Below are 21,420 nucleotides of genomic sequence, written 5' to 3'. Positions count from 1 at the left end.
ATTAAGTCGGAGGTCCCAAAGTAAAAAATAATTTAAAATTTTTAAAAAAAAATTTAAAAATGGGCCCGCGGGTTGAAATCGGACGCTCAATTTTGCCGGCGTCCGGTTTCTGAACCCATGGCTGTCAGCAGGTTTGAGAACCGACACCGGCAAAATTGAGCGTCGGCTGTTGCTGACAGCCGACGCTCCTGTAAAAAAAGAGGCGCTAGTGACGCGCTAGTCTCCCTAGCGCCTCTTTTTACCATGGGCCCTCATTTAAATACTGAATCGCATGCACAGGAGAGTGGCCTGTGCGCGCACCGGGAGAACAGGCGCTCGCCCGCTCTCCCGCGACTTTTACTGAATCGGCCTGTAGCACAGCTGCATAGCAGCTGAGTATGTACCTCATGATTTTTTACCAATAAAACAATCACATATTGTAGGTACTTAGAGGAAGAGAGAAAGTAATAGGGAATCAGATACATTGGTAGAACTATAACAAAACATGTGAGTGCAATATATAAACAATTTCAACACTCTTAAGTCTCCTAATAATTATTCAAACATGTATCCAAAGAAATGTTTTAAACCACTTGGCAGTTGTTTATATAGCAGATGCTGGGTACCCAGAAATTTGATCTGAAATCTCTGATTGTGCACACATTAAAAAAAAAAGAGAGGAAAATTAAAAAAAAAAAAAAATCCTGTTGGGGCCCTTTAGCATTGCTAATTAAGTGAAAAGATGAAAACCATTCCTTGCTGCTCTGATTTAATCCCTTGCAGATAATAGTGTCTCAAAAAAGCTGGGAAGGTTTGGATGCACCTTGATTCAGGAATTTATTTTCTTATGGAGTCTGTAATGCCCAGCTCCAGCAGGAGGGATAATGGATGCCCTTTCCCTGCTACACCATTCTCACACAGTGCCTTTATTTACTTATCTCAAGACTTTCTGATATATAATATCCAAGCTCCTAGCTTTCTCCATCCTGTGCACAAGACTCTGGCTCCTGTTTATACCAATCTGAAATTTTTTCTATAGCCACAGGAACAGTTCCAATCTTCTCTCATTCTGCTCCCCAATGTCTCTCCTGCTCTGCAACACAGGAACAGTTCCAATCTTCTCTCATTCTGCTCCCCAACGACTCTCCCACTCTGCAACTGGAAGATCAAAATCAGCCTGTGTTTTCTCTTGTTCCTCAGCTCCCATTGACTCCCAAGGACAGGTGACTTCCTGCTTCACTGCCAAAGATACGCACACGCACCAGTACAGAGCCCTGTATATTTATTAACCCCTTCAGCTGATAGCTCAGCAGGACAGCAGCTTGACTGTAAAACAAGCTCTTTAACACACCATAGTGTTTTAGTTTCATTTCTTCTTCCAGCCAGGCAGGTATAAGGCAGATGTTATGGTTATTGATGTTTGGGTGGATCCTTGGACACTGTGGCAGCTGACCACGCCCACGGGGGGCAGTCCCGTGAGGGACCACGGTGTCAGGCTAGACTCTGGACACACAAACACAGATTTGAAACTTTATTTAAACAGTTTGGGAAACCACCAGAGGTGGCAGTAGTGAGTAGTAGATGTTGAGCCCGGCTGGGCGAGTATCCCACAGGACACTGGAACAGCAAATCCTCTGCTTGGCTGTGCTGTAGTGGAAAGAGACTGAGAGTTACAAGTACTCAGTGAGAAACATACAGAGTCCCAGGTAGAATAGGAGAAGCTCCGAGACAGGTAGAGCAGGCCCTCGAGGAGCGAGTACCTGATCCCTTAGAGTAGAGAGACTCAGTGGTATTTTACTCACACAGCGATTCCACTAGATGAGAGGTCTGGCACCGGAACAGAGGGCAGGACCTCGAGAAGCGAGTACCTGGTTCCAGTGAAGCAGTACTGTGGAATAGATGGTAGTTGCACTCACAGATGGAAACTGTTAGTGAAGTCTTCCAAGTAGAAAGGGTTGTAGTTGCAGGCAGCGACTCAGGGAACATGGGCCCTCGAGGAGCGAGTACCGGTTTCCTGATAACACCTGAAAGAAGCAGAAGAGGCCCCCGAGGAGTGGGTATCCCGTTAGCAATAAGAGTTCCAGATAACGCTGGAGTGGCAGAGCAGCTTCGGTACGGAGAGCGAATCCCATCCGTAGAATTCCGGTTGCTAACTCGATGAGCTAGCAAAAGCTGTAGGCTTAAATATCCAGGCAGCGTGATGTCATGTCAGGGGGGCGCCCCTGAGGTTCGCGCCAACGAGGAAATAAAGATGAGGGCGGCGTGCGCGCACGTGCCCTATGGTACCTTGGAGGAGCATGGCGGGAAGCAGCACCAAAGCCGGTCTGGGGACGCCGGAGAGGTCGGCAGACAGACGCCGCGGCAGCCAGTAGTCCAAGGTGAGCGGGAGGAGCCGCAAGAAGAGTGAGGTAGGCGGGGCGAAGCCGTCGTAGACCGACGGTCGCAACAGCAGAGTGTTGTAAAACAAACAGTTTTAAACTACAACAACTCTTTGATTCCTCTTCTTCTTAATGCCAGAGCATTTAGAAGTTGAACGATTCCAGGCTCATTAAAACAAGCCAGAAAAAACAATTGAAGAGCCCAGTTTTGCTATCTGTCCATATTTCTAGCCCAGTGTAGCATAAGCTCAGAGTGGCAGGAAGGCAATTTTTGGAACAAGATCACATCTATTTTCACCATCACCACACTGGAGGCAAAGAAACCATGGACTGTTTATTTATTTAATTAACATTATTTCTTTACCGCACACTCCCATTAATCATGGCAGTTCACAAAATACATACATAAAATTGTAAATCGACCAAGACTACCAACAAACAGCAGGGACAGCCCCATATTACCAATAAGACATTCTAAAAATCTTAACAAATTTGAGTGTTCTTTTCTACCTGATTAGGTACATACAGGCATTAGATTGATTCTATCTTCATCAGGACTCGACTTCCCCAGATGCTTGCTGAAATAACCATGTTTTCAAAAGTTTCATGAAGGCTTTAGGATTAGTCATCATACTTAATTGCTCAGGCATGATATTCCAAAGGATAGGATCAGCAACTGATATTCTCCTATTTCTGATTTAACCGAAATGTGCTTTATGTAATAATGACACCAGCAGCAAACCTTTATTTGCTGACCTAAGGTATCGCAATATGGTGTACATATGAAGTGCATCACTCAGCAAACATGTATCCTGGCTATATAAGATCGTTTAATTAATACTAGGACCTTATACTTGATTCAGTATGGAACAGGAAGCCAGTGGAGTTATGCAAGAATTGGGGTTAGGTGCTCATACCTAGAACAGCAGGTCAAAACTCTGGTGGCAGAATTCTGAAATAGTTGGAAGGGATGAATAGTATTGTACAGGAGGCCCAACATAAGAGAATTGCAGTAGTCAATTCCCAAAAAAATTAGGGCTTGCAGTACAGTATGAAAATCTTCAAGGTTTAAGTAAAACTCCCAAATTTTATCTGGCTATTAGCTCTTCAATTTCTGATTTAGGGAATCCCAAACAAAATTGTTCCTCAGAATCAGTTGTTGAAAATACTGCATCCATTGCCTTAGAAGCAGTAACCAATGTAGAGCACTATGCTGCTGGTTTTGACTGTTGTACTTCTACTGCTCTAGCCTATCCTCCCTTCCCTGCTACTCCCAGCCTTGGATGTCTCTCCCATCTTTTCCTTCTGCTGCAAAACTTATAGAACTCTGTAGAAGGAGAGGAACAAACGAAGGTAGCCCATGATTTCCAAATTTCAGTTCCTTCTGCCTTAAGCTGCCTTCTACTCCTGCCATTCTATGGCTTAAAAAAGTCTCTTTTAAATTAAAGGGCAGGAATACTTTTTATTGCTGCTACTAGGCTTGGCTGGTTCTGCAGCAAATTCCTCACCCCTGCTAAGGCTGCCATTCCCTCATAAGAATATAACATAAGAATTGCCATACTTGGTCAGACTGAGGGTCCATTAAGCCCAGTATCCTATTTCCAACAGTGAACAATTCAGGTCATAATTACTTGGCAGAATCCCAAACAGTAGATAGAGTCCATGCCTCTAAAGCCCAGGAATAAGTAGTAACTTTTCCCAACTCTATCTAGTTAATAACAGTTTATGGACTTCTCCTCCAGGAACTTGTCCAGCTGATCACAATTCTGGGTTAACAATGCTAATAATTTTTAAATGTTGTTATTCTTCAATTTTTTATTTTAAGTTTTTTCTACATATGTAATCAGATTTCCAGTAGAAAAATATTTTTAAGCTATCATGGTTAAAAATAAAGATGTAACCTCAGGCGGGCCTGGAATTGATATTATGTTGGAGCCATAGGGCCGGAATTAAAAGGGTTACGTATGCCGGGCCTATTTTAAAAAGGCCCGGCGGCGGCGTAAAGCCCCGGGACACGCGTAAGTCCCGGAGCTTGCAAAAAGGGGTGGGGAGGGGGCGTGAGCTGGGGTTGGCAGCTCCTAGCACAGCGGCCATTTGCTGGCAGGCGCAAAAGGTAAAACAAAAATTTTGGGGGGTTAGAGTAGGGCTAAGGGGGGAAGGTTAGGGAAGGGGTGGGAAGGTCAGGTTAGGGGAAAGGGAACGGGGGAAGGCTGTGTGGCTCGGCGCACATAAGGTGCACAATTGTGTACCCCCTTGCATGCTCTGACCCCGGGTTTTATAACTTACACGCGCAAGTTATAAAATCAGGTGTATATATGAGCGTGCCGAGAAGCGCGCGCACATGTACACCTGCGCAACCTTTTAAAATCTACCCCATATTGTCTATGTAAGCATGCTTCAACTCTGAGAAATATTTCCATTTGCAAAACAGGAATAGCTATTCATTGCATTGAACATTATTCATCAAAAGCTATTAACTCCCCTGGAAAATTAAAGAAGGACCTCTCCAGATTTGTTTTAAAGAGCATTACTGTAAACACTTAGAGGTCAATAATCAGATGGTTTGCTTGGTTAAGTTCGGGACTTAGCCAGACAAACCATGGGTTTTAAGTTTCCCACTGCTCTGAATGCCTGTTTAACCAGATAAGTTAGAGGCATTCTGGAGAGGAGTTGAATTAGCCAGGTAACTAAGTCTGGGCATGCTGTTACTCAGATAAGTTACTCAGATAAGTTTATCCAGCTAACTAGGACTTCATTCAGTATATTCAGTGGCGTGCCTAATCAACAGTGCTCTGCTGATTATTCATGACAATTTATCTTGCTAACCTTAGCCAAATAACTTATCTGCTTGCTGCACAGCTGAATATTGACCTCTTAAAAGTGTTAGGACTGTAATGGATGGCACATAACATCATATGTGTAATTTTCTCTTTTTTCATTTTTAGACATCTCGAGATCTGGCTTGCTTCGTACAGTTTGACAATGTAAATGTCTATTATGGTACTCAATACAAAGTGAAGTATAAGGCTCCAACTGATCACTGCTTTGTCTTAAAGGTAGGTATGATGAGCATCTAAATGTAAATAGTTGAACACCGCCTTCATAAACAAATCTGGCAATGTGCCAGACCCAGGGTTCCATGATGTAAGGTGCTCTAGAAGCCCCTTCTGCCCTGCTTGGAAATGGTCTGGGGCTTTGTCATGTATTACTGTTTAATAATTCTGCAGGGGAAAAATAACTCAATTAAAGATGCAATTATGAATGACTGCATAATAAACTACAATGTTTGTGAAAAATAGAGTGTGTAAATGTAAAATATGGTAATGCTGCTTGGCATCAAAACTCACTGACTGTTAAAAAAAGAAATGTTTGTCAAAAATCAGACATTTTACTCTTTAGCTTTTACATGCTTCCTATTTTTACTCCTTTTTGAGTTAATGGCTCAAAAGTCTACATCCTTATCTTCATCCAATCTGTTAACTGGTCGAATGGCAAAAAGATCTTGGATTCCAGTCCTTTGGAATACGAGGAGTATGCCCTTCCATCAGGCATTGGTCTAGTCAAAATCCAAAAATCTTCTCACAAAATTCTTCAGCAATAAGAACATAAGAACTTGCCATGCTGGATCAGACCAAGGGTCCATCAAGCCTAGCATCCTGTTTCTAACAGAGGCCAAACCATGCCACAAGAACTTGGCAAGTACCCAAACACCAAGAAGATCCCATGCTACTGATGCAATTAATAGCAGTGGCTATTCCCTAAGTAAACTTGATTAACAGCAGTTAATGGACTTCTCCTCCAAGAACTTATCCAAACCTTTTTTGAACCCAGCTACACTAACAGCACTAACCACATCCTCTGGCAACAAATTCCAGAGCATAATTGTGCGTTGAGTGAAAAATAATTTTCTCCGATTAGTCTTAAATGTGCTACTTGCTAACTTCATGGAATGCCCCTTGTCCTTCTATTATCCGAAAGTGTAAATACCGATTCCCATCTACTCGTTCAAAACCTCTCATGATCTTAAAGGCCTCTGTCAAATCCCCCCTCAGCCTTCTCTTCTCCAAGCTGAACAGCCCTAACCTCTTTAACCTTTCCTCATAGAGGAGCTGTCCCATCCCATTTAACATTTTGGTTGCCCTTCTCTGTACCTTCTCCATCGCAACTATATCTTTTTTGAGACGCGGCAACCAGAATTGTATACAGTATTCAAAGTGCGGTCTCACCATGGAGCAATACAGAGGCATTATGACATTTTCCGTTTTATTAACCATTAGGGATGTGCAGAGGGATGCCATATGTTGCATTCGTGATTCGGATTCGTTGGGGAGCAGATACGTTTCATTCAGCCGTATGGCGCCCCGATGCGTTAATACGGCGATTTCTATTCGTGTGCCTGCTAAAGGCGATCTGCAGCCAGTATTCAAAATGGCGCCGATCGCCTTTGCCCATACTATGTCACAGGGGCTACCGGTGCCATGGCCAGCCCCTGTCACATGGTAGGAGCACAAGATGGCACCGATGGCCATGTGACAGGGGCTGACCAATGGCACCGGTAGCCCCTGTGACAAAGGCTATCGGCGCTATGATGAAACCAGCACCGAGGGTGTGAGTGCAGGGGATGGTTCCCGGACCCCCCGCTGGACCACCAGGGAGTTTTGGTAAGTCTTGGGGGGGTTCAGGAGGGTGGGGGGGTTTGTTTAAATTTTTATTTAGGTGGCCGTATAATTCGGGGGAAGATTCATGTATTCGTGGGGAATCGCGATACGTTTTGCTTCCCCACGAATACTACGAATAGTGTAATATACGTTGCAGATTGCCAATACGGTGAAAACGAACGCACACCCCTATTAACCATTCCCTTCCTAATAATTCCTAACATTTTGTTTGCTTTTTTGACTGCTGCAGCACACTGAGCCGACGATTTCAAAGTATTATCCACTATGATGCCTAGATCTTTTTCCTGGGTGGTAGCTCCTGATATGGAACCTAACATCGTGTAACTACAGCAAGGGCTATTTATCCCTATATGCAACACCTTGCACTTGTCCACATTAAATTTCATCTGCCATTTGGATGCCCAATCTTCCAGTCTTGAAAGATCATCCTGTAATGTATCACAATCAGCTTGTGATTTAACTACTCTGAATAATTTTGTATCATCCGCAAATTTGATAACCTCGCTCATCGTATTCCTTTCCAGATCATTTATAAATATATTGAAAAGCACCGGTCCAAGTACAGATCCCTGAGGCACTCCACTGTTTACCCTTTTCTACTGAGAAAATTGACCATTTAATCCTACTCTCTGTTTCCTGTCTTTTAGCCAGTTTGTAATCCACAAGATTCTTGTTCATTAAAATGGATTCAGGCAAAAAAATAAAAATTCTAATAGTAAAATCATAAAAACATTTTAAACAAAACAAATTAAAACATAGTTACATAATAAATCACAAATAATTAAAAAATCAAAACAAGCCCATCATAGGAAAAACAAAAGAACAAGTTTAAATCAAGGTAACACGGGGTAAACAATTAAACAAAAGCAGTGGTAAATAAACATGACTTGCAGCCCTTCCTGAAAGAAAGGTACTCATTAATAAGCATGGGGGTAAAGCATTCCGCAAAGTATGTGCCATGCTGAAAAAGGTCCTGTTCCTAGTATCAGCATATTCAATGCCTTTTACTGAAGGATTACATATCATTAACAGCAGCAGCTGAAAGTAACTATCTTCTTGGAATATACAAACTAATATAGTTTGTCAAATGCACAGGACCATCTAGAAATACTTGTTTGAACGCATCTGTTCATAGCTCACTACTACCCACTATAAAATAGCAAGGCATAATGTAAAAGAAGTTAGCAGCACATGGCCTGCTAACATCAAGCAAAGCCTCAACAATGACATCAACAGATGAAGTTACATTCAAAAACACCTCCCTCCATGCAGGAGCTCGGAACAACTGAAATGAAGCAGCACCAAAGCATTTATACATTCATGTCAGATAAATCCAGAACTCAAGTGACAAAAATATAAAAGCAGACTGCTGTGACCATTCATTACTGTAATCCTTAGGTTTTACTGGACCAAAAGAGAAAGCTGAACTTCATGAGGTTTCCAGATCACAGAGGTCAGCCCTTTTTCACATGTAAGTACAAGGCTGAAGGAAGGAAGTAAAGTATACTCAGAGTTAGAGGCTCTTCAGCCCATAAAAAAAGAAGGGATCCAATTTTTATGAGCTCAAAGCAAGGGGAGGTTTAACTCTAAAATTCCTGCTAACACTACTCCCAGGAAGCTGATATATTATCATGTACTGCTATCTCCACAGCCTCCCATTCTTGCTATATTTCCCCCAAAGGAAATTGATGAATTTCTGAGTTCCTTCACTTGAGGAATGACCAAGCATCCTTCATGAGAAGCAATATTTCATTAGCTTGGTTTCTAGTCATATTATGGCTGCCATGTTATTCTGTTTGAACACTGGAAAGAAGTGTCAATCAATGCGTTTGCCAGCCCTCATTTCTACATATTCATAAAAAAATTGCCTTCTGTGAGATGCAGGGTGAATTTCCAGCTCTCCAACCACCTTGCTTTGGGATCTTGGGGAAATCTCTTGCTCTTCAATCCTCTCGCTCTTTCTTTCTTGAAACCCTAGGGAGGTTTCAGCTCCTGACTCTCTCTCCAACCCACTGAAGCACTGAGTATGCTCCAACATATACTCCTAAAAAAATCTATCCCCAAAAAGGTGGGGTTATAACAAAGAAAAGAATCAATATCAAAACCTCTCCTACTGCTTCTAAATAGCAAAAATGACATGGGGATTATGTTAGTGACTGTCGTAACCCCGTCACATTGATTAAGACCAAAACGAACCCTTGGCTACTCTCAAAACCTCTTCTGAAAGCAAATTAATATTGATCCAAGCTTTGATGTTGTTGCATAAACTCATCCAGCTGTTTCAAAACGGCAAACTTGATAACATTCAAAGGAAATGGTCGTCAGACCCTATGAACTACTGTCCAATGAGGAGACTGGATGATAGTTCATAAGGTCTTTGGATCTGTTTGTTTTTTTTTAGCAAGGGGCATACAGAGGCACACTTCAGGACTTGTGGCAGTTTACCCTCCATTAAAGAAAGCTTAACAATGGTAGTTAAAGCAAGAGAGATTATCTTTTCCACACCCTTCTCTAGCGAGGAATCACAGGGATTTAAAGGGCAGGATGATGAGTTCATTGCAGTGACAATCTGGGCTATATCAACTTGTGATGTTGCCTGAAACTGAACCCACTTTGAATCGAAGTCTCATAAAGAATCAAGAGCCTAGTGGCAAGCAGCAGGAAATGTGGTTCAGATGTCAGCCACCTTCTTTGAAAAATGGGGCATAAAGTCGTCACATGAGAAACAAATGGTATTGCTTTGTGTAGCCACTCTGGGCAGAGTACTTAGTCGTTTAACAATACTAAATAACTCATGTAGATTATTGCCAGCCTGTTGTAGCTGAGCTACATAAAAGACTTCTTTGTAGCATCACACATTTTCCTATAGCTGTCCAGTTGAACCGTATATGCAGAAAGAGCTTCATATGGGTGTGAGAGCACTGCCAGAGCCTTTCATGCCTTCTAAGTTAGTGGCGTTCTTTACGTAATTCAGCTGTATACCATAAGGCACAATTGTTCTGTTGAATCTGGAAGGGGCAAAACTATCTAAAACATCGATCATGATCTTAGCCCAGTTACCAATTGCAGTATCTACACTCACAGAGTCAAAATTCTCAAACACTGGTGATAAACTCTCCTTCAGCTTTTCAACATCAATATGATGCCTTCTTATAAAAGTTCTCACAGAGGAGATAGGGCTAACAGTGATTCTTGATATCGGATAACAGAATGTTAGCAAGAAATGATCTGACCAAGGAACCCGTTTCACTTGTAGTTGAGAAAGTTGTTTAGTCTGCAGTGAGGAATTTACAAAAATGAAGTCTAATTTGTGACAATTTGTTCCCATTCAAGGGACATCATGGCGCCCGTATATTGTTCGAGCTGAGCAGCTAAGAGGAACACGTCTACATGTAGGTTAAAATCACCTAATATGAACATGCTACGAAGATTGGAATTAGAGTTCATAAACATTTCAAAAATAGGAGAACAATTTGATAGTTATAGCCCAGGTGGACAATAGACCAGGCATAAGCTAATAATTTTTGAGGACAGAATAAGCATTTCATATGGTGATCCAGGACCAGGTTTTTCAACAGACATTGAAAAAAACATTCTTGTAGATTATCAATAAACCACTGTCATGTCTTTTTTCTCTAGAATGAGAAACTACTGAATGATCTGCTGGGCAGATTTGATTTAACAAAATGGACTCTGAATCGAGTAATCATGTCTCGGTTTCACCTAAGAAATCTAGATTCTGAGGTGTAAAAGATCATAAAGTTAACTGAAATTTTTTCTTGATAAATTAACCATTAATTAATATACAGTCATTTTTAACTGTGAGGTGTCTGGGCCTCGCATGACAAAGAATTGGTATCAAATGAGAACGATTATACATCCGCCTCAGTTTGGATTTAATTATAAGTTCACCATACCTTTCTCTTCCAGAGATCACTGGGATAGAGTGCCATGTTTCATCAAGGCTCATAGATGAAAAGCATGGTGATGAAGTATCAGTGAAAATCACTAGGCCCTCTGCTTCACTCAGCACACACAAAAAAGCTCACAAAGGAACTGCAATGCGGTACCTCCAGCATCCAGCTCTGGCTCTTGTCTCTCACCTACCATGTAGATGACATCAGCAGGAGGTGGAGCTAGAGCTCCAAGGATGTAGAGGAGCCATTGGATCACTGAGAAGAGGCACTGCTGCTATCAAGGCCATAGATGATGTAGGTCCTGATGGGATGACAGGCACAGACACTAGGGCAGCAGGCAATGCAGGCATCCAGTACTGGCAGTTGACCCTTGTGCAGATAACATCAGTGGGGTGGTGAGGCTAGAGCTTCCAAGCAGTGGAGTAGCCAGTGGATCACTGAGAAGAGGCAGTCCTGCTGCCAAGGCTATAGATATTAACAAGCCTGATGTCTGGCAGGATGACAGGTATCAAGAGCCAGGTGTCCAGAGCTGGCTCTTGACAACCTTCCCTCCCCTCATGCCTATGACATCAGTGAAGGAGGTGGGGACAGAGCTCCTAAGTCATGTCACCTGTGTAATGGACATGGTGCAGGGACGGCAGTGTAGTGACTCATCTGGGTCCCTGGCTGTCTCACTGAGTGCAACCATTAGAACTGCTCCACTGCTGCCAGAGAGGAAGCCCATAGAGAAGAGGGTTCAGTTGATGAGAGCCTTCTCCTGGAGATCGGTGCTCAATTGTTTATTCTGAATCGCTATAGACCACAGATAATGCCTGTGGCTGGGAGCATGCCAGAAAGTGAAGGGCTGCTGTAAGCCCAGATAAATGGGATGGAAGCAGCTATGGAGGGAAATGCTGAATCACAAGTATAATTTAGGCGCGTGTCTGGGGCAGAAGGAAACATTTGCTGAAAGGTAAAGATTCTAAGGTGAATGTGGCTGCAGAAGTCTGTTTAGGAATAGATTTCTTGTTAATGCTTGCAGCAGTTCCCCCTCCCTGAGGCCTATGAAGAGCAGGCCAAGGAGATGTGCAAAATCCCTCTCGCATCACCTGGACGGATGTCTGGAAGGTGCTTACCTGTACTGAGAATATTTTGTTGCGTTTGGCAGCTCGCAGCCTCCTGAAAGCCTCTGCACTCACCTCCGGGCCCAGGCCACTGCCTTGACTGCCTAATGCCGAGGAAGACCGCCCGCGATAGACTCTGCGCATCAGTGGAGCAGGAGCACTGGCGCAACCTCTCTCCTGCCTGTGTGGCAGGCCTTCGCACTCTCCCTGATTCCAGTGCTGCAGTCTTTTGGCCCCCTCCTAGGTGTACGTGTGCCCAATTCTGCTCTTTTTAAAAGGCCAGTGGTGGGAATAGGATCCCTATGCCTACCGATGACATCACCACCTGGGCCTGTTTAAATCTGGCTCCAGCTTCAAGTCCCTACCGCTGCAATAGGTCAACTATCCTCGGTAGTGCTAATTGCCTCTTCGTTGCTCCTGCGGTCCCTTTGCTGTCTCAGTCTTCTGTTCCTGGTTCCTGTGTGGCTGCCTTCATGTGTCCTGTTTGTCCCTGCATCTTCTTCGTGGTCAGTCTCTTTCTTCAGTCTTCCCCTCATCGTCTATCTTCAACATATCCTGGTGGTCCCTTGTCCTCTTTTTGTGTTCTTGGATTGGACAACTGGCTTGGCCTTGGCTCTGAACCCTGACGCTGCTGACTCTCTGCCTGCCCCTGACCTTGGACTTTGCCTCACTTTTGACTGTATTCCATCTGTCTCCATCCCCATGCCTGGACCATGTCTCCGAGTTTCTCCACCTGCCGCCTTTTGACCTTCAGCCTGGACCACATCATTGGGCATTCTCAGCCTGCCTTGGACACCTGCCTGGATCACTACACTGAGGTCTTGTGCCATGGACCTTCACTTGTTCATGCTCGGGGATGACCCGGCTTCCCTATGTCACTGGCCTGCAACACCATCACCCCTGCAATCCTCCATCAGTTCAGAGGCCCGCACCTAAGACCAGCCAGCCCTGGCACCCGAGCACTCAACCTAAGGGGAATGTGGGCTGGTATTGGTGAAGATCCAGTTGGGCCTCTGCTTCATCCAGCTCTACCTGTTGATGGTGGGGATCTGCGGGGCTCCTCCCTGCAGGTAGCACCAACTCCCCTAGGCCCAAGGGTCCACTTTGCCAACACCTATATCTCAAATCTGTAATTTTTTCTCATGAAACCGAGATGAAGATGAATGAACAGGATAGGAGGCTTTGAGAAATAGGAGTCTAGGTTGTCTCAATTAGAGATCAAGGGGTCCAGTTTCAGCCGTTGTGCAGCTTGGCTAGTTAACCCGATAAACATAGTGTAATTTTAGCCGGTTTTATCTAACTGGCTAACTTTAGGACAGCTTTATAGCCCGACCAGAGTTAGTTGGCTAATTCCAAATATTAGTGTTAGCTGATTAACTTAGCGGCTAACTCTGCTCCTCCCCGGAAAGCCTACTGCCCGCCCACAGAGCACCCCCCATCTAGTTACCGGGCTAGAATTTATCCCAATAAGGGCTAAATATAGCCAGGTAAGCCATTTAGATGGATAACTAGTACTTTATCCCTCTAAGTTGCTTTTGAATATGGAACTCCAGGCGTCCATTATTCAAACCTACAATGCTGCACATATTAAAGAAAATGTAAGCCTCCACAATAAATTTGAATGGTTAGAAAATATAAAAAGAGCAAAGAATCCCCATTCTTAGATTTTCAACAGAGGAGTTATTTAAGAAATATGTATGTGAAGTGTTCATGTTATCTCAAGGAAGGGAAATTTTACTTTCTCAGATTTATTGTATTCCAACAATGAAGAGGCAAGAGAATGGGGATGAAGCAGATCTAGAAGCATTAACAGCTTTGGATAATGTGGAGTCATCTGTTTTATTAGAGACTTCTCAAGACTTCATAATATCTTATTCTACACACCGTGTCTCATTTTGCTCTGAAGCTGATTGGAATTTGGTTTTAAAATAATATTTCAGACATAGAGTAATTCCTTTTTGTGGTCAGAAGATTCAAATCTTTCCTGATAATTGCTCGTGTCACTCAGTTTAAAAGGAAGTCTTTTCTTCAGAAGATCGCATTTGGGCATTTTTTTTTTTTTTTTTAATTTCCTTGTAAAAGTATTGTAATTCATCAAGGGAATAAGTTTGTATTCTTTGACCCTCTTCACTGTCAGAGTAATTTTAAAAGGACCAAGCATGCACTCATAAACGCACATATCAGCGTGCGGGCAGAGATATGCTGCAATTTTATATCATGTGCACAAGTACATGAGTATCATTTAAAATCCCCCTCTCATGCATATGTGTGCGTGTAATCTTAAACGGTGGCTCGCATAAATGTCCCGTGCATATTTCGGCTGGGGCTTTAACGGCTTTTACGCGCATGTGCAGGTGGATTTTAAAACATGCTTGCATGAGGGAAAACATTTGTCCAATAATTCCATCAGTTTGCCCAGTTAATACCGAGGTCTTCAAGACCCCTCTGATTCTTCATCCTGAAAGCCCCCCACTTGACCCCGAACCTTCTCTCTGTGCTAAAAGCTCTGAAACTCAAGATTTTCAGACTTGCTCCTCATCAGGACCAGTGTAAAGTTATGCGGATATTATGCCAATGCATGACATGGTCAGCTTTTTTAAAATACAGACTTGTGCATGTAAGTCTGGTCCCCGCCCCAGAACATCCATGTCCCGCCCAATTCCCACCCCCTTCTTCTTGACATGTGCATGGGTATGTACACATGTGCTTCCTGGCTTCTTAAAACTTGCGTTGCTGGCATGCGGCTCGCATACACGCCTACATGGCCACTTTTGAGCGAGCAACGCTTTGAAAATCTACTTCTTAGAAAGGTTTCTCTTCGATAAAAGTATTAAATGTTGTTATTTCTCTTGTTTGGGTGAATATGGCTTGTGCTCTCTTGGAGGTTTGTTATTGAGTTGGTCCTTGTGGAACTCTTCATTGCCAATCTCTGTTTTTATTCTTCAGCTTGGAAGTTTTCTCCTTCTTTTTTTTTCCTTTCTCCCCTCCCCCCAAATTGTGGCCTGGACATTTTCTTTTTCTTTTTATGAGTTTATTTTTGCCCTATGTCACTGTTTTCTTTGCATTATTTTCATTATAAACTGATTTAAATGCTAATAAATAGTAAATTGAAAAAAGCCGCATCAATCAAGTTATCTACTTCTAAAAGCATTTTATGCCATCTAGTGGAATTAATGAAATCTGCATCCTATGGGGTCTTATTCAATAAAGGTTTGTTTTCCATAAGTACAGAATGAAAAAAATTGTCTTTATGAATAAGGTCCTATATCTATCAAAGCTACCAAATGCACTGCTTAGTGCACTTTCCAAACAGGAATGTAGGGTCACTGTGTGCACATGGTGGCTGAAGGTGCCTGCTGTTAGGGAAGGAGCACTGCCCTGAGTTTCATGTTCTGATATCAGTGGGATCAGGGTTACCTCGTTGCTTCAGAAGAGAGGGAAGGTGTGAAGGGGGATACTTGGAGGGAGCTAGAGGAGGCAGACACATCTGGAAGAACAGTGGTGGCAAAAGGAGGGAAGAGAGAGAAGCTACAGCAGCTGTTCCCAAGTTATTAAAACATGACGAGTTTGTGGCCCTTGAAAACTGGAGTTGTGCAGCCCTGATACAGAGTTAGAATAGCCACACTGATACGGCTCAAGCTTGCAAAGAATTACTTGTATCTTTGTAACGGCAAAAGGCCTAAACTTCTCAGCTCCCATATTTTCCTGATTTTCTCCCACAGAAACATAGAAATGACGGCAGAAGAAGACCAAATGGCCCATCCAGTCTGCCCTGCAAGCTTTCACACTTATCTTTCTCATACTTATCTGTTACTCTGACCGCTGAGGTCAGGGCCCTTATTGGTAGCTTTTTGATTCTAATTTCCTTCCACCCCCGCCATTGCTGTAGAGAGCAGTGCTGGAGCTGCATCAAAGTGAAGTTACTTTTTGCTGTTTGCTTTTTAAAACACAGTTGAAACCAGTAGTTCCCAAACTAGTCATCCCCCCCCCCCCCCCCAGTCATTTGGGATTTCAGTATATCCACAATGATATATTTGCATGGCAATATATGGGTCAATATTCAGTGAGCTGCAAAGTTATCTGGATAAAGTTACTCATATATCTTTAGCCAGTTATTCAGTGGAACTTATTGTCTGCTGAATATTCTCAACTAAAGTTACCCAAATAATTTAACCACTCTCCGGCTTAATGAATATTGAAACAAAAATAAGTTGCAAGCTGAGCAGCCCTATTCACCCTGTTTCTCCCCCTCTCCCCAAAAAGTAACAGCCTGATCCCCGTTCTCTCCCAAGTTTAAAGTTTCAGGTGCAGCAGCCCAATACCCCACCCCCACCCCCTAAAATAATTTAAAAAATGTCAAACTGTGTGGCCTGATTCCCCCCACCCTTCACCTCCCAAATAAATATCACTGGAACACTCCATTTCTAACTCCTACTTCTCCAAAAAGTGGACAACTACCCCCTGTGAACCCCCAAAAGCCTCCCAATGTCCCCCTGGGAGGAGGAGATGTATCAAAATACTGTTGCAGCTAACAGTATTCCACCTCAAAAGGGTAATTCATTGACAATGCAAATGATATAACTTAGTTCTCACCATTAATTGGCAAACTTGTTCTCTATGTTAAACTACCAGCCCCTTTTCTAGTTTCCAAGTTGTGTAATACCCTTGTTTTATTGTAACTGCAACCTTTTATCAAACACCTGTTAAAGTTTATTATTACTAATTATGATTATTTTGTGTTTCCTCACCACTTGTTAATTGTAAACCGGCATGATGCGATATTCTTCGTGAATGCCGGTATAGAAAAACTTAAAATAAAATAAAAAAAAGCAGGCAACACCACTTAGATATTCATGTATTCAATGCACTCTTTCCTTAACTGACGGCTGACCAATCCTGAAATTTTACTTCTGTGTTATTTCCAACAGATTTCTTCAGCAGTCTCCTTGGTTTCTCTGCTTCTCTCTGACTTGTCACCCCCACACAACCTCATCCTTGGACAGGGGCCCAGCACCAAAACAGGTGCTTGTGTTCTCAACTGTGAAAATACGAACTTTTCTAAACTCAACGGGCCTGAATCCGTTTCCACACTCTCTGATGTGCATTTTCTCCACAGAAGGAAAACATGCATTGGAAAGCCCAAATTGATGAATCACATTGATCAGATTGGTCTGTTTCAGTGCATATTTTTCCCCCAGTGTGGAAAACAGATATCCAAAGGCAAGCCTGAATCAGGCCCTTTACATTTGCGACCTGTGGGGGGAGGGAGCTGGTTAATAAGGACGTGACAGTACCCAGAAAGATTAATTTATATTCACATTCAAATTGTTAAAAAAAAAAAGAATTAGAGTTTTGAACCTGATCCACTGTGTTTGTTTAAACTTTAGATGTGGATCATTGTGATATCACACACATTCTTTACTTTACATGTCCTTGGCTGCTTTTCGGTAGAATATAATAAGTTTCTAATACTTGTAACTCTACACAGTTTGGGGTGAATTTTAAAAGCATTGTTTGCACTAAAAGGTCCATATACACAACTATGTGGGCCGCGCATGAGCAATGCATACTTGTAAAAGCTGCTAATTACATGTATATGTGCGCATGTACTGGGGAGGAAAAGGGGCAGGGACCTTCTGGGGCAGGTCTAGTACTTAACGTGCGCAAATCAGAATTTTAAAGCCGGCGGCCACAGCGCAGGGGCTTGCTAGCCATGCATGTTTACTGCTGCTCCTGATGAGGTGCAAGACTGCAGAAATCACTTTTTAGGCCAAATACAACAAGGTGAGGGGTCCGGGTCAACTGAGGGGGGTGCAGGCTGAAGAACAAGAGGGGTCTGGATGACCTTGAGATGGACTGGGCAAACTGGTGGACTGCTTGGGAAAACTGGGAATGTCCATCACGCAAGCATGTTTTAAAATCCGCTTACCTGCGTGTGCTAAAGCTGACAAAAAATCCTAAGGAAGATAGGCAAAGTAGGTCTGCTCGAGTAGCGGCTTAAAATTAGGAGCAGATGTATTTATTATTTATTTTAAAATCTTATATACCGCAAAATCCCAAAATATATTTTTCTATGCGGTTTACAACAGCACATACATAAATATATTTTTTTAAAAACTTAAAACAATACATAAAATCGCTAATTAAAATAAGAAATCAACATAATACAAAAAGCTTCATAAAAAAGTAGTGCCTTAATCTATTGTCTGAATTCCTTGCGATTCTTCTCTTTTCTCAGCTCCTCTGGCAACAAATTCCACATAGTGGGTACAACATAGGAAAACACCTAGTCTGTTCAAATAAACAACATTGTGACTTAGGAACTTATAACAAATGTGCTCCTAACAACTGAATTTTTCTTCCTGCCCCATACCAGCTCAAGCTCTGTTTCAGCAAATAACTCTTTTTAGAATTCAACATTTTATGAATAATCACCAGCAACTGAAACTTTGCTCTACTCTTCACAGGCAGTCAATGCAGTGATTTTATAGCTGGAGTAATGTGTTCATTTCGAGACAATCCCAAAAAACTTCTAATAGCAGCATTTTGTATTAGCTGCAATACTTTTAAGTAATTTTTGTGGTAAACCTATCCATAATGTGCGACAATAATCTAACGGGCGGATTTTAAAAGCCCTGCTCGCGCCGGCGCACCTATTTTGTATAGGCTGCCGGCGTGCATAGGTCCCGGGGTTTTTTGAAGGGGGCGTGTCGGGGCGGGGCCGGATGATGCGGTGTTTCGGGGGCGGGACCGGGGGCGTGGTCCAGGCCTCCGGACCAGCCCCCGGGTCAGATGACGGCGCGCCAGCAGTCTGCTGGCGCGCGTAGATTTACGTCTGCTTCTAGCAGGCGTAAATCTAGGGACAAAGGTAAGGGGGGGTTTAGATAGGGCCGGGGGGATGGGTTAGGTAGGGGAAGGGAGGGGAAGGTGAGGGGAGGGCGAAAGAAAGTTCCCTCCAAGGCAGGCTGCACGGCTCGGCGCGCGCAGGCTGCCCAAAATCGGCAGCCTTGCACGCGCTGATCCAGGATTTTATAAGATACGCGCGGCTATGCACGTATCTTATAAAATCCAGCGTACTTTTGTTGGCGCCTGCTGCGCCAACAAAAGTATGCGATCGCGCTTTTTTTTTAAATCTACCCCTAAATGTCTTACAACCAAGGACTGGAGCACAGTCCAAAACATTTCAGTAGGTAGATAATACGATGGGCGTACTTTAAATCATGTGGGGTGGATTTTAAAAGGCCCGCGTGCGCCTGGCACACCTATTTTGCATAGGCCGGCGGCGCGCGTAAAGCCCCGGGATGCGCGCAAGTCCCGGGGCTTTCGAAAAGGGGAGGGGGCGTGTCCGGGGGCGTTCCCGAAACGACGCGACGTTTCGGGGGCGTGCCGCAGCATTTCGGGGGCGGGCCCGGGGGCGTGGCGCCGGCCCGAGGGCATGGTCGAGGCCTCCAGACCAGCCCCCGGGACCGGAGGATGGAGCGGGGCTGCCGGCCGACGCGCGCAAAGTTACGCCTGCTGAAAGCAGGCGTAACTTTGCCAACAAAGGTGGGGGGGGTTTAGATAGGGCTGGGGGGGTGGGTTAGGCAGGGGAAGGGAGGGGAAGGTGGGGGGGAGGGCGAAGAAAAGTTCCCTCTGAGGCCGCTTTGAAATCGGAGCGGCCTCGGAGGGAACAGGCAGGCCACGCTGGGCTCGGCGCGCGCACAAAAGTACTCGCTCGCGCAAGAATTTAAAATCTGCCCCTGTGTGCACAACTGCATGCATGATTTAAAATTCCAGCCTATCTGCTCATGCGCTCATATGTGCATGTATGGGCACCCTCGTGCTTGTTTTAAAGTTACTGCCCCTCTGAATTATTAATTTTGAGGGAATGGAAACATTTCGTGGGTAACTTTAGCCGGATACTCAGTGGAAGTACATAGCTAAACTTAGCTAGGTAGCTTTAGGATTGTGATTTCTTTAACCAGACTCACATGGGTAAGTTTATCTGGTTCGAGCTGTCTAGCAGTGCTAGCCAGATAACTTTTAGCTTTACCCCCAGAGGCTCCCTCCTGTCTCTTTTTACCTATCTAAAATGCTGCTGCAGAGAGGAGAAGGAAATTTAACATTTAGGGTTTGTCAAAAGTTACCTGATGAAACCCTTTTTGAATATCAACCTCTGTTTCTTAAAGTTTATTTTCTAAAAATAAGATTTATTCTTTGCAGCATCCTCAGATTCAGAAGGAGTCCCAGTATATCAAGCATTTGTGCTGTGATGACTCATGGACTCTGCAACAGTGGATAACCGGAATAAGAATTGCTAAGGTAAGTTGAGCCACCATTTAACTTTCACCTGTCCCCAAGTCATTTATTCTTCTGTACTGTACGGCATGAAATGAATGGTTGTGCCCTAAAACAGCCTGGAAGTGCCCTAAAACATCTTCTCATAGACTACCATATTTCCCCAGGAGTGAGAAATCTAGGGTCACACCCATAAAATGAGGTAAACCAACACTAAGAGCTGATGAATTTATTATGTCAGAATAAATTGGTTTTGGTCATTTTGGTTTATAGCATTATTTTGTAAATTATATTTGTTAGGGGTTTTTTTGTTGTAGCATAAATTGACCATTTTTTGTCAGCACCAAAAATCTAAAATAGTGTCCTTTAGGAGGTGAGGTTGATAAAAGCTTACATTTTGTTCCAAACGAAAAGAAAAGCATGCTTATTCCAAGCAGTATTTTTGGACATGGTGAGATTGTGTGGTGTTATCTGGTTTATTGGGAGGATTGCTGGTATAAAAAGGGAGGTTGTTGTCATATATTGAATATGTGACTGACTATAGTGTATTGTTTAATTGACATTGTATTTTATTGTTGCTATATGTTTATTTATGTTGTGCATTGCTTTGGGTAGGTTGAAAAAATGTGATTCACAAATAGAACCAATAAAACAAAAAGCTACTTATTGCTGTTTATGGTTCCTGTATAACATCTTTTTTTTGTTTGTTTGTTTTTGCTAGTATTCTAACCCCTAAAGCCAGAGCTAAGGATCAGTAAAAAAAATGCTGTGGTACTTTTTTCAGCTTTCCAACCTGCACAGTTCTTTTGTGCAAAGGTTTGCCTTGCACCTAATTTAAGCCTTAGTTCTATATTCTGCAGGGTAATTAAATTAAGGCATGTTTATGACATTTTTGTGTAAAATATAAGAGTCTGATTTTCAAAAGCATTTACACGCAGTGGGCCTGATTTTTTTTAAAGCATTTATACACTAATTGAGTTTTACATGTGTAAATGCACTTTATCTGTGTAAGTGGGCTTTTGCAAATTGCTACAATATATATCATTGAATTATCCACAGGAAATTCATGTGTATGTGCACTTGCTGT

General features: G+C 43.1%; 1 protein-coding gene across 1 annotated transcript in view; it reads left to right on the top strand.

Annotated features, from left to right (window-relative positions):
• APBB1IP (amyloid beta precursor protein binding family B member 1 interacting protein) overlaps positions 1–21,420 on the top strand; it is a 281,248-nt gene that overhangs the window by 228,664 nt on the left and 31,164 nt on the right. The window contains exons 11-12 of the mRNA XM_029588668.1: positions 5,303–5,413; positions 20,259–20,357. Of these exons, the coding sequence (XP_029444528.1) occupies positions 5,303–5,413; positions 20,259–20,357 (210 nt within the window). The remainder of the gene's footprint in view (positions 1–5,302; positions 5,414–20,258; positions 20,358–21,420) is intronic.

Source organism: Rhinatrema bivittatum, chromosome 2 (assembly GCF_901001135.1).
Source record: "Rhinatrema bivittatum chromosome 2, aRhiBiv1.1, whole genome shotgun sequence".
Lineage (NCBI taxonomy): Eukaryota > Metazoa > Chordata > Amphibia > Gymnophiona > Rhinatrematidae > Rhinatrema > Rhinatrema bivittatum.
This window is presented reverse-complemented; position numbering and strand designations above follow the sequence as displayed.